The sequence below is a fragment of the Lepidothrix coronata genome, unplaced genomic scaffold (assembly GCF_001604755.1).
Source record: "Lepidothrix coronata isolate B3197 unplaced genomic scaffold, Lepidothrix_coronata-1.0 Scaffold267, whole genome shotgun sequence".
NCBI lineage: Eukaryota > Metazoa > Chordata > Aves > Passeriformes > Pipridae > Lepidothrix > Lepidothrix coronata.
The window spans coordinates 1,265,010-1,279,832 of NW_016690447.1; the positions used below are offsets into that span (position 1 = coordinate 1,265,010).

General features: G+C 47.5%; 1 protein-coding gene and 1 long non-coding RNA gene across 3 annotated transcripts in view; both read right to left on the minus strand.

Annotated features, from left to right (window-relative positions):
* The window catches only part of MAP2K4 (mitogen-activated protein kinase kinase 4), a 61,118-nt gene that overhangs the window by 30,794 nt on the left and 15,501 nt on the right, over positions 1-14,823 (minus strand). Inside the window, exons 2-3 of one of the 2 annotated variants that reach the window (XM_017835971.1) lie at positions 12,164-12,338; positions 3,760-3,879 (exon numbers count right to left, since the gene is read on the minus strand). In XM_017835971.1, the coding sequence (XP_017691460.1) occupies positions 3,760-3,879; positions 12,164-12,202 (159 nt within the window). In that variant the 5' untranslated portion in view covers positions 12,203-12,338. The remainder of the gene's footprint in view (positions 1-3,759; positions 3,880-12,163; positions 12,339-14,823) is intronic. The other variant, XM_017835972.1, reaches the window with a different exon arrangement.
* On the minus strand, positions 1,391-2,243 carry LOC108507752. Its single transcript, XR_001878257.1, has 2 exons — positions 2,190-2,243; positions 1,391-1,560 (listed from the first exon to the last, which is right to left on the minus strand). It is a non-coding gene; the product is annotated as an uncharacterized LOC108507752 (long non-coding RNA).

Genomic DNA, 14,823 nt, shown 5'->3' on the forward strand with positions numbered 1-14,823 from the left:
GTGCCACGATGGCAGTGCAAGGTGTGCTTGTGGGCAGTTCTCTTCTTCCTCAACAAATCCTGGATCTCTTGATTGTTTTCATCAAACCAGTCCTTGTTCTTCTTGAAGGAGAACCCTAAAAATTCTTCAGAGGACTGCAGGATGCTGTTTTTAATATGGTGCCAGAGTGTTTCAGGAGAGGGACCTAAAGAATCTATAGAATGATTTTCAAGCCTAGTTTGAAGTTTGCCTGGAATCTGTCTCTCACTGTGGCTGATTGGAGATTGCTAACTTGGAGTCTCCTCCTTGGGATACTGCCCCTTTTTGGTTTGAACTTAAGATTGAGGTTAAGTTTGCAGCGCACAAGCTGATGGTCTGTTTGGCATTCTGCACTGGGCATCACGCGGGTGTGGTGGACTTCGCAGACATCCCTCCGACACACCAAGACATAATCAATGAGATGCCAATGCTTAGATCTAGGATGCATCCAGGTTGTCTTCAGACTATTTTTCTGCTGAAACATAGTGTTAGTGATGGTGAGCTGTTGCTCCGCACAGAATTCTAGCAGAAGTCGACCATTATCGTTGCAGCTTCCAACACCATGCTTGCCTAATATTCCTTTCCAGGCTTCAAAATTCTTTCCTACTCTGACGTTGAAATCACCAAGGATAATGATCTTATCATCTGCAGGAACCTCCTGGGTAAGGCGGCGCAGGTTCGTGTAGAATTTATCTTTTTCAGCAGGGTCAGCTTGGAGAGTTGGGGCGTATATACTAAAGAGGACAACGTGTTGCTTGTTGTGTAGTGGAAGGCATAGGGAGATAATTTGGTCAGAACGACCTGTTGGCAGATTTTCGAGTTTAGGAACAATAGAGTTTTTGATCATGAAGCCGACTCCTGAGAGATGCCTTTCGGTTCTGGGCTTACCTGACCAAAAGAGTGTGTAACCGGCACCATGTTCTCTGAGGCTGCCTCCTCATGAAGGCGAACTTCACTGAGAGCGGCAATGTCGATGTTGAGACGTGATAGTTCGTGAGCGATTAGGGCAGAGCGATGCTCAGGGCGACCACTATTTGCAGAATCAAGCATGGTTCTGATGTTCCAGCATGCGAGAGTCAGTTTGGTTACACCTTTGGAGGCAGATGTATGCCTTTGGGCTCAGTGTTCAAACAGATCAGAAAAAGCAGAGCATGGGAAAAGTAAGGATTATCATCCTTATTTTAGGGACTGAGATTTAAAGCCAGAGGAGTGACCTGACACAATTACAGAGGCAGACTCTCTAGAAGTAGGAATTGAATATTCAGCCCCAGTTTTGGGCTTTAGCTACAACACTGACCTTCTCTCTAACAGTTCCCCAGTAAAGCCCCACAAGACTCCACACAGGCTGCTATGCCTGATAACCCCCAAAGACTACCAGCAACCATTATGTCTTTATTTTCCTTCTTCCCTTGAGCACAGGTATTGGGTTTGTGCTGAAGTGGTGGAAAACAGGTAAGAGTTCCATGTCCATCCTCCTATACTGTCGCAGCTTCAACACTGGAGCAATTACAGGAGTAGGGATAATCCAAGCCCGCAGGAGAGCTGCAGGAGGAAGGAGAGGCAGCAGTCAGGTTTGGGCACTAATCTTCTCCAAAACTCCTGTTCTTGCAAAGGGACCAAACTGCTCAGCAGCGATCAATGGCTCTTCTCCTACCTGGACTGAACAGACTCGGCTCAGCCTGATGTCTGACCTCCAACCACAGCATGACACTGGCCAGGCTGCATGGAAAAGACCAGCTTTCCAACTGCTTTTACTGGTCATTCAAAGCTCAATAGCAATGGGAGCACTCAAAACAGCAGGATGAAAATTCAAAACCATTCAACAAAGAGGAGGAGCTGGAAGCCACTGCACAGCAAGAAAAATATGACATAACTGCCCTCATGGAGGCATGGAGGGATGACTGGCACAGCTGGAGTGCTGCAAACTCTTCACAAGGGACAGGCAGGGAAGGAGAGGCGCTGAGGTGGCCCCGTGTGTGAGGAGCCTGGAGCAGAATGGTGGTCACGACAGGGTTGAGTGTGTGTGAGTAAGGAACAGGGGGAAGGCCAACAAGGCAGATTATCCTGGTGGGAGTCTGTCATAGATCACCCAATCAGGATGAAGAGATAGACAAAATATTCCATAAGCAGCTGGGAGAAGCCCTTGCTCTCATTGGGGGACTTCAACTTACCAGATGTCCACTGGTAAAACAAGGCAGCAGAGAGGAGACAGTCCAGGAAGTTCCTGCAGTGTGTGGCAGAGAACTTCCCTGGTGAGGGAGCCAACCAGGGAGTGCCCTACCGGACCTGCTGTTTTGTGAGCAGCTTTGTCAGAGACGTTGAAGGGCTGGAGGGTGTCCAGAGAAGGGAACAGAGCTGGGGAAGGGTCTGGAGAACCAGGAGCAGCTGAAGGAGCTGGGGGGGCTCAGCCTGAAGAAAAGGAGGCTCAGGGGGGACCTTCTTGCTCTCTCCAGCTCCCTGACAGGAGGGTGGAGCCAGGTGGGGGTTGGGCTCTGCTCCCAGGGAATAAGCAACAGGATGAGAGGAAACAGCCTCAAGGTGTGCCACAGCAGGTCAGGTTGGATATCAGGGAAAATTTCTTCACCAAAAGCGTTATCAAGCATTGCAATGGGCTGCCCAGGGCAGTGGTAGAGCCACCATCTCTGGAGGCATTTAAAAGATATGTAGATGTAACACTTGAGGACATGGCAGTGTTAGGTTTACTGATTGGACTCTGTGATATTAGAGGTTTTATTCTGACCTAAACAATTCCACAATTCTAACTGAGGCGATGGACAGTCAAACAAGGGGTAGATAAACAAGGGAAGTGACTCTGAGGGAGAACCATGGATGCAAAATGTACATGTATTCAAGGGGAAACTGAACACTTTCATAGAAAAGAAATCCAGTAAGAGTCACTAAGCACACAGATGGCACATGCTGATCAAAGAGCCACTCAGCTCCATATGACTGGAGGCTGAGGTGAAGTATCACACAAGCTTCTGCATGCAAATCCTGTGGGCCACTGCCAGAGGCAGAACACTCAACCAGGATTTTGGTCTGACCCAGCACACCTGCCCTTGTTTCCTTACAAGTCTGTAGGTACAAAAGGCTTCCAGGCAGCTGTGCGTCCACTGGGAGTGTCTGACACAGCCTGGACATGTACAAACATCTGTCAGGGAACAGGGGCTGTGAGTACCATCACAGCAACCACAACACCAACAGGGGTGCAGGGCCTCCCCATGGTCACATCTCACAGCCACCAACACAAACCACAGCTGTGTCCAAGTGCTGTGCTCCAGAGCCCAACCCAGCAGCACACATCATGGCGAGGCTTCGCGAACGAAGATTTGGGAAGGCTCTATCCACATTTGCTGCAGGCACGTTGGTGGCTTATGAGGCCAATACGTGACAGACATAAACGATTGCAAAAGGCACAGCAGAAAGACTCCTTAGATGGTGCCAGCAGCACACACTGCATAGGGGAGCCACAGACCTGGAGTCATCCAGAGAGAAGAAAAGCAGGAGAGACTGGAATACATAGAGACACGCGGGAAAACATGTGGGAACTGCATGTGTGTGCTCTGCAGCACCCAGACATCTGGGTCTCCTGGGTAAATACCCTTGAGTAAAAGTGGAGAGCCAAGACACCTAAAACAAATCAACTTTCTCCTCCTGAGCACAGGTTGGAAACTACAAAGGAAAAAAAAAAAGGTAAAACCCAAACTGTGCTACAAACAAAGCAAGTTTGGGGATGCCCACCTCTCTGAAGAGCGCGCCATAAAACTGAACAATATACGGGCAGTCACTGCTTCGCATCACTACATCAAGGTCCATCAGTAGCTGCTTCTGTTCTTTTTCATCCACTGTCGACCGAATTCTCTGAAAGAGGAAGAGTGGCAGAGACTTCATCACTTACTGTGTCCTCAGCCCTGCTGATGGAGACACATGCCAGGGACTCCAGCCCCAAGCAGAGCAGGCAATCCCCCAGGCATGCTCAAACACACTCCAGAGAATTAAGCTGTGTCCTCAAATAGCAGGTGAATAATGCTGTTTAATCAGACTATAAACCCCTCAGTCCTTGCATGAGCATCAACATTTTCAGATGAGATGTCAGAAGGAAATTAGAGCTGAGATTTCAGCAAAACACCACAGCCAGGCTTTCATTTCAAAATGAATTCCCACACAGTTCTTAGCTACGCTGAATGGGCCTTGAAGGCTGGTTTGAAATTTAACCAAGGAACACTATGTTTAAAATTTCTAAGTACAGAAGCCAAAAAGGCTCCTTCCACAGCCTCCACCATGGCTGGCACAGAGAGAAGGGACTGTCATGTAACCCAAGGAACACACTGCTCTGGTAATGCTAATGGGGGGCAGCAGTCCGGGAAGCTCTTCTCATCAAACTAACAATTCTTTACCTAGTACTGGCCTAGGGAACATTAACACTGCATAAAAGATACTTAATATGTGTATATATATATGTGTGTGTGTATATATACACTATATATATACACTATCTATAAAGAGAAGTCTCATTTGGGCTTGAAAGAACAATGCACATTTGAAAATAGAAAACTGTACATGTTCAAACATGAAGCTGGTTAAACGAAGGATGGAGAAGACCATTCACAGTTTTTCATGTGATTTTAAAGATATATTTAACATCTTGCACTAATTTATGTATTCTCTGAATCACAGGTGAGGAAATCCGTGATCCTGAAGCTGTGACTCATGTTGAAAGACCATTAAAAAAACACTTGGTGACAAGTTCAAAGCAAGAGAAGTAGCCTGGACCCTCTTCGAGGACAAAAACTATGTGGATATCCAAGAAAGAAAAATTATGCAAGGTCGTGGAAAAAATCTGCAAGGCACCAGCACCCATTTCACTGATACTATGGCCCCATGGGCAACTGCTGGTGGCATCAGGACCACACACAGCCAGCACAAGGCCAGGTGTACGAAGGTACTTTCAAGGTTGACCATTCATATAGAACCATATGTGAAACAGTGCATGATTATGTACTTTAGGACTATTTTGTGATGGCCCACACAAAATGAGGACAGTATCAACACTAATTTTCCTTACCTTTGGTGTTTCATGATATTTTGGTATTTTAGCACTCGTTCTTAACATTCTAGTAGTTCTAGTTTGGCCTAGACCAGTAATTGCTATGTTCAGATTGCCCTTTTCCCACCCCATTAATTCTAGAGTTCTTGGGGAAGCTGTCAGGATACCTGCCCAGCACACACAGTCCATCACATCCACACCCCACAGTGCCATGGGTGGGTGGGACTCTGTGGTCACCAAGAGAGCAAGAACAGGAGCAACGGGCCAGGAATGGAACTGAAAAGCTTCACCTCTAGGTCACTGGTTCAGGTGTGGTTCACACGAGTTCAGACGTCACTGAGGAAAGCCAGAGCAGTCTGACTGTTTCCTTGCCGTGTGCCCTCAGCACACAAAGCTCTGGGACACCCCACGCTCAGGAGGCCGAACAGACTGAACGTCCCTCTCCAGGTGACAAACCATCAGCACTGTGTGAAATGAAAATGCTAGTGCTCTGACCTCCACAGAAGACGATGGATGCCAAAGCTACTGTGGTGAGACCTATGAGGAATAGTTCAGTCTCTCACTGAGATGTGGCCCACATTGCAAAGGTCACCTTTTTGATGAGGAACAACACGAAAAGGAGCTTTTCTCCATATTGTAACTCACACCCCCCATTCTGTGCCCACTCCAAAAAGCCTCTTTCCTGGTCATCTGGGAGTATCTCCAGCCCTGCTCTGCGTTCTCCCTGCACCTGCACAATCCTGTCACAGGCACCCCCACGGTGTCCTCCTCAAACACCACAACTTCCCCGGACAGCATCTTCTCCCACCTCTGACATTCCTTCTCTGTTGTTACTTTTCCAGCTCTGGAAACCATGTGAAATATATACTAGATGGTGGAGGAAATTTTAATGGCACTCCAGAACAACACTGAACCCAAACACTCCTCTTCTCAAACACAATCTCCCCAGGGAGGAGTGGCAGGCAGAGGACCCAGAGCACAGACGGTGGGTCAGCTATATGGCAGAGCTCCAGGCAGACACGGGAGCCAAAGGACACCTTGAGAAGCCAACATGAACACTCCAACAAATATTGCTTCAGGGAGTGAAGGGAATGACATGTACAAGATTGGGAGGTCTCATACAAGAGTGCTGGAGACTGGCAAACTCAAAGGGGAGGACTCTGAGGAGCAGCACAGTGCTGAGCTGGGGTCAGCCCAGGCTGGAAAAATGGCTTTGTTTAGCTGGAGTGTGCCAGGGAGCCTGCTGCAGCCCAGCACTCCCAGTCCACCATGAGGAACCAGCATTCACCAGCGGAACAGGGAAGGAACAGCCAACGGTGAGTGAAGTCAACAGCAGTCACTGGCCAAACATGAGCCACATGAGCCACGAATCAACGTGCTACCAAAATCCAAGGAATAGTGCAAGATACTGCAGCATCTCCCACAGGCAGACTCCCCCAGGAACATGGGACACGGCAGGGAAGGAAGACACAAGGTGAGGCAGCTCCTCGAAGGCAGCATTCGAGACAGGGATGGGCAGGGTCTGACTCAGGCCTTGCACTGCTCAGCCTGGTCACTCCTGTGGGCACTCACTGACAAGTCACTGACAAGTGACTTCAGGGCCAAACAAGATACAGATGGAAAAGAGAGGTTTGTAGTAGAGGCTTATGGAAAGTCTCTTTTTTAACAATTCCTTGTTGACCTCAAATTTAAACTGGATCAAATCTTCCAGGAGAAAATTCTCCAGCACTTTTAATACAAACACAGGTTAGGACAAAGCCTTCTGACATCAAGAACAAGAGCTCTGATCAGCATCAGCAGCAAAAGGATAATCTGTGCTGTGGGTTGTGCCACTCTGGAATTTAAAAACAGATCCCAGAAACCAAACCCAAAACAGAAGAGACACCATCCAGCCCAATTCTCACACAGAAAGATTCAGGAGCAAAGGAAAGTGACCAGTTAAAAAAAAAAAAGAAAATAAAAAAAGCTATAAACACCAGACTGAAACCCAACTCGAGCTGTGAGACAACCCAGCACTGTCCTGAGCATGGGGCTCACCTGTGTCCTTAGCAGAAAGCTCAGCACAGCAGTGCCTGGCAGTGTCACTGGAGAAGTAGTGCTCCCAGGGGATGGCAATGACTGGGGACACTAAATCAGCAGGAAAAAAGGAGTTTGCCCAGCCACTGCTGAGGATGAGAATATCTGTCTACCCATCTGAAACACATTTAATGCACACTGAAGTAGATCACAACTAGTTTCCCATCTCCTGTGATGAGGTTCTCACTCTCTACCATTTCCTTTTCAACCCTTACTCATTGACCTCCTCCCTCACCAGCAGGGCTAGGAGCACTAGTTTCCCTGACTCTCAGTCAGCAGACCCAAAGAGATGACAAACAGAAAATTCTGAAGGTGTCAATTTGGGAGAGGGCACCGAGTTGTGCAAAGAATGCACAACCATTGTTTGCAATAAGGCCCCAAGACACTGTGCTCCTAACAAGAAATGACTCCGTGGCTTCCTGGCTCCTCCAGGAAGACCAGGGACAACCCATGGGTCTGACATCTCTGATTACTCTACTGATCTTGAAAATGCTTTTAATTTTCTTAGGGCAAGTTTAGAGCAGAAGCAGAGCAGGTAAAAACTATTGCTAGACTAAACCAGCAACAATGGCTAAGGACACTGACTGGAACTGCAGGCTGGACTAGACAATATTGCAGAGTGGGACTAAATCAGCTGGGCTGGTTTATAAAACAGATATTGGGAGATAACGAAAATTCTGGCATAGAGCTGAAAATCACTTCTTTTGGAGTGGGAAAAAACTGAACACTGTGGACAAATGCCCTCTTCCCAGCTGTAACCATGTCTGACAGAAACATAATTCAACTAGAGAGAGGTGCAAGATGTTTCCATGGGGTCGTGATAAGAAACTTGAAGGTCAACCAAAGCACACACCACACTACTCGTCTCCTGGTGATGTATTTCTCAGATAGCTGAACTGGTTGAAAAGAAACTGGCAGAAGCTGCTGGTAGTGAACCCCAGATGTCCCAGGCATTCCCTGCTGCAGGGCAGAAAGGGCTGAGAGGACTGAGGGGGAAGAACAGGTGGTGAAGAGCTCCTCCCTGAGCCTGAGGCTCAGGACACTGCTGTGTTAGGGCTCCTGACCTGCACAGGAGCCATCCAACACAGCAAAGCCGGGCTATTCTAAATATTTGCTGATTTATTTTAGGAACTCTTCAAACAAGCAGTTTTCCCAGCCTTCTAGAGGTCTTGTGAAGTACCCTGGCTAACAAAACCCACACCATGTACAGTATTTCAGTGCAAAGCAGAGAATCCTGCTCCAACTGGGAGAATGCTCCCCAGCATTCATTCTGGTTTGGTCTTTTTTTTTTTATTTACGTACTTTTATATCCATATTCCAAGGATCTTTTAAAGCACCTTTTTTCATGTGAACTATCACCAGGGCCAGGAGGAAACCTCGGGACAGAAATAAACCTCCCAGCGGTGGGTGAGCTTCCCAAGAAAACTATTTCACCCAAATAAAATGCAGCTTCTCTATGGTTCCTCCAACGTGCCTCAGATTTGTGGTACCCTCGTGGAACAAGATGCACAGTCCCTGGAGCAGCTGGGATCACACCACGTGGTGTTGCTGGAGGGCAAATACAAAAGGAGCTGAAGAATTGCACTGACCGTGAAGCCCCTGGGACAAAACCAGAGTGACAGCATTGGAGCAGGTCCTGAGAAGGGACCAGGGCTCTAGAGTGGAGAAGCCCAGGACATTAGTGACAAGTCACTTACAAACTGCCCCAGACTGGGAAAAGCTAACATGAAAACAAGAAACCAGAAGCAAAATTAAAGAATACTGGGTGAAACTGGAAATGTAATCAGGCAACATCACAGAGAGCTGGTGCCTCTGAGATGGTAGCTGACTCAGAGGAAACAGGGACTGTGCAACTCCAGGGAGATCTGAGAGGAAGGGACCTAATGAATGAGAGGATTGATTTTTATTTGGAAATAAAAATTTGGAAGATTTGAAAAACATTATAATAAAGCACTTTCCACGGGCAAAAATGAGAAAGGTTTGAACACAAAACCTGTTGAGCTGGATTCTTCTTTCCTCATCCTCTCCCTCTCTTCTTGATGGCCCTAGGAAGAGGCTCTCTGTGGCTGAAAGGGTAAGGGATGCACAAGCAATTGCAGGTGGCAACCTCAGGAGCACCAGATCCCTTCTCCTGCAGCCCACTCCAGCCTATTGCCAAAGAGGTACATAATGTCTTTTTGTCATTGAAAAAGGTATTCACAGAGGGACAGAATGACAAAGGCTGAAGGAGAGGGACAAGCAGGACTGGGGACAAGAGCTCATCAGCCCAGCCATGCTCCAGCAGCTGAAGCTTTGCTGTAGTGGTTTCAGCCAGCAACACAACGAGGCTCATTTTAGGCTCATTTTCCTCCTTTGCCACTGACTCTGGAGCACAGACGAAAGCTGCCTGACTCATCCAGGGCCTGGCAGCCCTGCTCATGCCAGCAGCGAGACACTCACATTGAAGGTGTCAGGACTGCATCTGCCAGGACCCAGGGGCTGATGGGAGCAAAATGCATAAAGAAGAAAAATGGAAGAAAACGGTGCCTCTGCCTGCAGATCTCAAGTTATTTTGGTGATATTTCAGCACTCAGGAATGATTTTCCTGCAGTGGTAAGAAATACTGCCAGGAAGTGCAGCAAAAAGGCCGTGCTGGGGGGAGTCCTGGGGCACAGAAGCCATGCCCAGCACTGGTACCACAGACATCAAACAGGAGGAAAGCTTCAAGGAATTATTCCTTGTGTAAAGGCATGATAGGCTACAAAAAGCCAGAGGAAGGAGTTGGGAACAGGATTTGAAGGCAACAGTTCTGCTGTCAAGAGACCAGAGGCTTGAGAGAAACAGAGAGAGCAGGAGGGGAACAGCCTTAAACACGGATGGCCTGTAGGGCAGACTGAGATAGAGCAGAGCAGGGAGATTATTGCACAATCTTGGCTGCCCCAAAAGCAGCAATCTGAGAAAGAAAAGTCTGAGGAGTGTGGGATGAATGAGTCACTACCAAGCTCAGCCCCATCATGAAACCTCATCTCAAAGACCTGCACCATCCACACTGGTGAATTGCTGCTGCTGCCTTGGAGACCTCACTGACTGTTCCACCCACAGGTGTTCCTTTGCCCAGTTTCATGTCTTATCCCCACTGGGACAAAGAGAACAGTCTCTTACCTCTACCATTTTAAAAATTATACTGTTGCACAGACCCTCCTACCTTCCTTCCCCAGCAGGTCTAGCCACCCTTGCCCAAGAGAAGTGGGGTCAGAGAAAAGAAGGTGGTACCAGCTCAGCCCACAACTTTGAACAGTTCACAATTTAGTCATTGTAAAACAATCGGGTTTTACTTCTTTTAAAGTGAGTCCCCAAGCCCAGCACCCTCCTGAGGCTCAGAACACCTCTCCTTCTCTGGGAAGGCAGCTCAACATGCTGTGCCACATCATCTCCAGCCCTGTGCCTCAGGGACACAGCCCTGGTGCCTTCTGCCTCCCAGATGGGAGCTGTACCTCAGCACAGGCCCTTGACACTGACAACATTCACCTACGATGCTGACAAGTCCTCATGCAAACAGTCTGGAACAAGAGAATCCCTGTGCCAGCAGACAATTCTCCTCCATGACACGAGCTAATCCATCAAAGTGCCCTTCTCCGCATGGCTGTACCCACTGCAGGCTCCAGACAGCAGCCACTCAGCTATGGGCATGTGCCTTCCTCATACCCATGGCTACCAGGGGTAGAGTAGCAAAACTACAGGTACCCAGCTCACACACACTGGGTTTAAGAAGCTGGAGGTGCCCGGGCATTACTTCATTACACAAATGATTTTCAACCCATCATCTGCAAACTACACCCATGAGCTCTACCAAAGGCAACTGAAAGAAAAGAGCCTTTAGCTACAGGCAACCTCTAGCTCCACTGGAGACTTTTAGGGATTCGAATCCAGGTTGAAACACCACTGCATGGTGATCCAAAACACTCGGAGACCTAACCAGTGATACCACTGCTGTGACAAAGTCAGTATTTACTGGAGAAGATCAAAGGATGAGGGTTACTCCAGTAACCTGACACACTAGAGACAGGTTTCGATATTCACAGCAGCTGGAGCTGGGCTGAGATAAGTCCGCCTGGCCCCGTGAGACCAGCAGGGGCGAATGTCTCCAGATCAGATCAGGCAGTATTCCAAAGAAGACAGAGAGAGTTGGAAAAGACAGCAACAGAGACTCCTACATAGCTCACTTCTGCTCTTTCCTGGGAGCCATGAGTGCACTTATAGTTGATCTTACTGACAGAGTTAAAGATGAATGTCATCTGCCAGCTGCAATGAGCAAGGGAAAGGATCGGAGAGAGAGAGAATGGGCGCTGCCCTCCTCCATGGACAAGCAGATCCTCAAAGATGCCCATTGAGCAGCCCTGCTGTGGCAAGACAGAATACTCTGTACTGTCCAGCTGGGAGAGGAGGCCGAGTATTGTTTCTGGGTTTAAGGTGAGTTTTTGGGTAGCATAAAGTAGAAAACAGACAGTCCAAAAAACTGCTACACTTTCCATCTCTGGAACAGGTTAAGTACAAAGCAGACATACACCAGCAAGAGCACAACACTCCCTAGAAGACATCCACTCCATTCTAGTTCCTCCTGATGAGGCCACACCATGGCACATGCTGACTTAAAGAGCTAATTTTAAGTCTCTACTTTAGTTCACAAAAGACACCAAGAAGCTGTGAGACGTCAAGGTGTGTCTCCCACCAGCCTAGGCTGTACCTGAACCAGTGACCCAGAGGTGAAAGGCCCATGCCCCATCATCAGTCTCCAGAGATGTGATCCCCTCAGAACAGCAGGTTCCTGATAGACATTTTCAAAAGGGCACAGCAATTATGAGAACATCACAAATCACTTGAAAACATGCCCATTATACACTGTATTTTCAGCAAACAGTAGCCTTTACACCAGAAATAAATAGAACAGAGCAGTAGATGGGTGCTAGATGGAAGAACCCTAATTCTCCATCACACAGCATCCCAACGGACTAAAGTACAAATGTAAGGATGGGCATCACCTACTTTAACTGCCATAATTTGCCCACTTGGTTTGTGGACCATTTTGTTGACAGAACCATAAGCGCCTCGTCCAATTTCTCCAAGGTCTTTCAAGTCCTCTGCTGTAAAATCCCAATGTTGTTCAGGGGAAATCTTCAATTTTCCTGATGATTCAATGCTGTGTGTTCTCAGTCTCTCTCTGTCAAAAATATTGGGAAGCAATTTTTCCACATTTTAAATATTCCGTAAATGTCTCTTTTCAGCACTTGTTTAAACATTAGAAGAGGGGTTCACAAAGCTACAGCAACAATCTGACTCCACGAAGGATTTTGGTTGGGGTGAGGGGTACGGGGGTGAGGGGAAAATGTTAAATCAAAAATGACATACACTTGCCCACAGTTTCAATTAAGTTTCTCCAGCTGTGGCATAAAATTCAATGTGTCTCATAGAGTCATTCTAAGCACTCATTTACACAAAATGCATCAGGCTGAGGGCAGGATCTGGGAACATGCAGCACCAAGAGCCTGAAGAGCAATCCCAGCCCCATCTCCCCAAAGCTCCTGCTGCTCTACCACCACATCCCAGCACCTGCCTCCCTTCCAGCTGGGATTCTATCGAACACAGGCAAAGTTCTTCTGGGTGACCCAGGAAGACTTCAGAAAAAGTTTCCCTTAATGTAAAATGGCAATTAAAAAAGATAACTCAGAAAACCTCCAATTCTAATACATTCAGGTAATCATTTAATTTATTCAAAACCAAAGAGAGAGCCAATAATTTATAAAAAGCAAGACAAGTTCTTTGTGACATATGAAAACAAAAACTGCCTGTTCAAGTGTGTATTTACCAAACACCTAAATTAACTTTCTCAGGCAAACCCTGCTCGTACTGAAGCCACCAGAATTTGCCTACGTAAGGAGCAGACCAATGTCCAAAATGTGTGAACAGAGGAGGTCAGAGATTGTTTGAAGGTGCTCCTAATGGCTTGGTTAAATGCATCAATGCTATCACTGAATTAGGAGGAAATGCACAAGTGTTTGCAACGCTTTTCATCTTAAAATGCTATGCAAAATTTCAGGTTTTCATTAATTAATTAGCTGAGTCACACTTCTTGGGTCATAAAGTAAGCCAAAGCCCCACGTTTCAAGATGCATCAAGAGCATTGCAGAGAGTTCCCACTGCAGGGCACACGGATCTCACAGGGACTGTAAAGCATACGGGTACTTGTGCCTGCCCTGTGTACATGGCAGATCTGTCAAACTCATCTCTCAGACTCTGATCACTTCACTTGGGCATTTGATCCAGCCCCCACTTGCCTGGCCAGGGTCCAGCCCCACGAGCAAAATACACATGATGGATCCAACCAAACACATGGAGCTTATCGAGTTTACCAGCCAAGGAACAACCAGGTCATGGCTGATTCCACACTGATAAATCCCATGTTGGCCACCAGCAGCTGCAAACACCACCCAGCTGGGTGTCATGGGGGACCCAACTGTGACCTCCACTGGGTTTGGTTTGGATGCTGGGCTTTGCAAGGGCGAAAGGCCAACTGACCAGTTCAAATGGCTTCATGTGCTGCCTTCCAGCCTCTCCTGTGCTGCTCTGGGTTAGTGCTGCCCAGGTCTGAAGCAGCTGCATGTCCAGAACCCTTGACACATTCGATCAAAGCCTTGGGGAGCAGCTCCTCTCCCCACTTCTGGGCTGTGTCTGCCCTGCTGTTTCTTGCTCTCTAACCTGCCCAGCTCAAGATTTTCAATCTGCTGCTCTCTACAGTGTCCCTACACTGCACTTAGGAAAAATTCAGGTAACCTCCTAAGAGTGCTACAACACAGCCCAGGGGGGATGAACACACCTATCTCAGAGCTCCTGTGCATAATAAACACTGCATTGAATGGGGTTCTCCGTGGAAGTTGCTTACTAGAAAGCAAGGAATGAAAATAAGGCAGAAAAATGTCAAAAAGAACAGAGGAAAAAAGAAAAGAAAAAAAAATGAAAAGAAACATGACCTCCACACATGCCAAGCGTCTCACAGGCAGCTTCTGAACAGGTTACTGTCTAACTGCTCCACCATCCTGTTTTGTCAGTGCCACAAAAATAGTTTTGGTTTTGAGGGAGGAAGGGAGGTGAGAAGCACCAGTCGAAGAGGCACTGGCGAACGGGCATTTCCTGCCTCACCTCCAGCCAGCTGGTGGGCACGAAGGAGCACAACCACTGAGAGCTAAGCCCTCTTCAAAAAGAGGAAAAACAGCAGAGAGGTGACGTTTAACAGAGTTGAGTTTTGATTTTCTGAGCAAACCCTTTCCAGATCTTCTTTGAAAACACTTCATACCAAAGCTCTCACGGAATTAAGAAATTTAAACATTGATGTAGTTTATTCAAATAAAGCAATTAAATCCTTCTCCACTCTTCCCTCTGTTTTTCTGCCCAGGAAACTTTGCTTTTCTGATGCTCCATCAGAAGAGAAAGCAATTTGGAATTCATTAATTCCATCACACAAGCAGCCTGTGTGTCCCCAGCTGTGTGTGAAAGCCGAGCTGTGTCATTGTTGGGCAGCTGAGGGATGTGGCTCAAGCTGCCGGGAAGAAGGTGGGAGCTGGGAATAACCCCCTGCTGGGGCTGCACCAAGGGCTCTGCAGCTCTTCAGGGGTTTGGATCCAGCTGTACTGTCACCATCCACCCCCAAA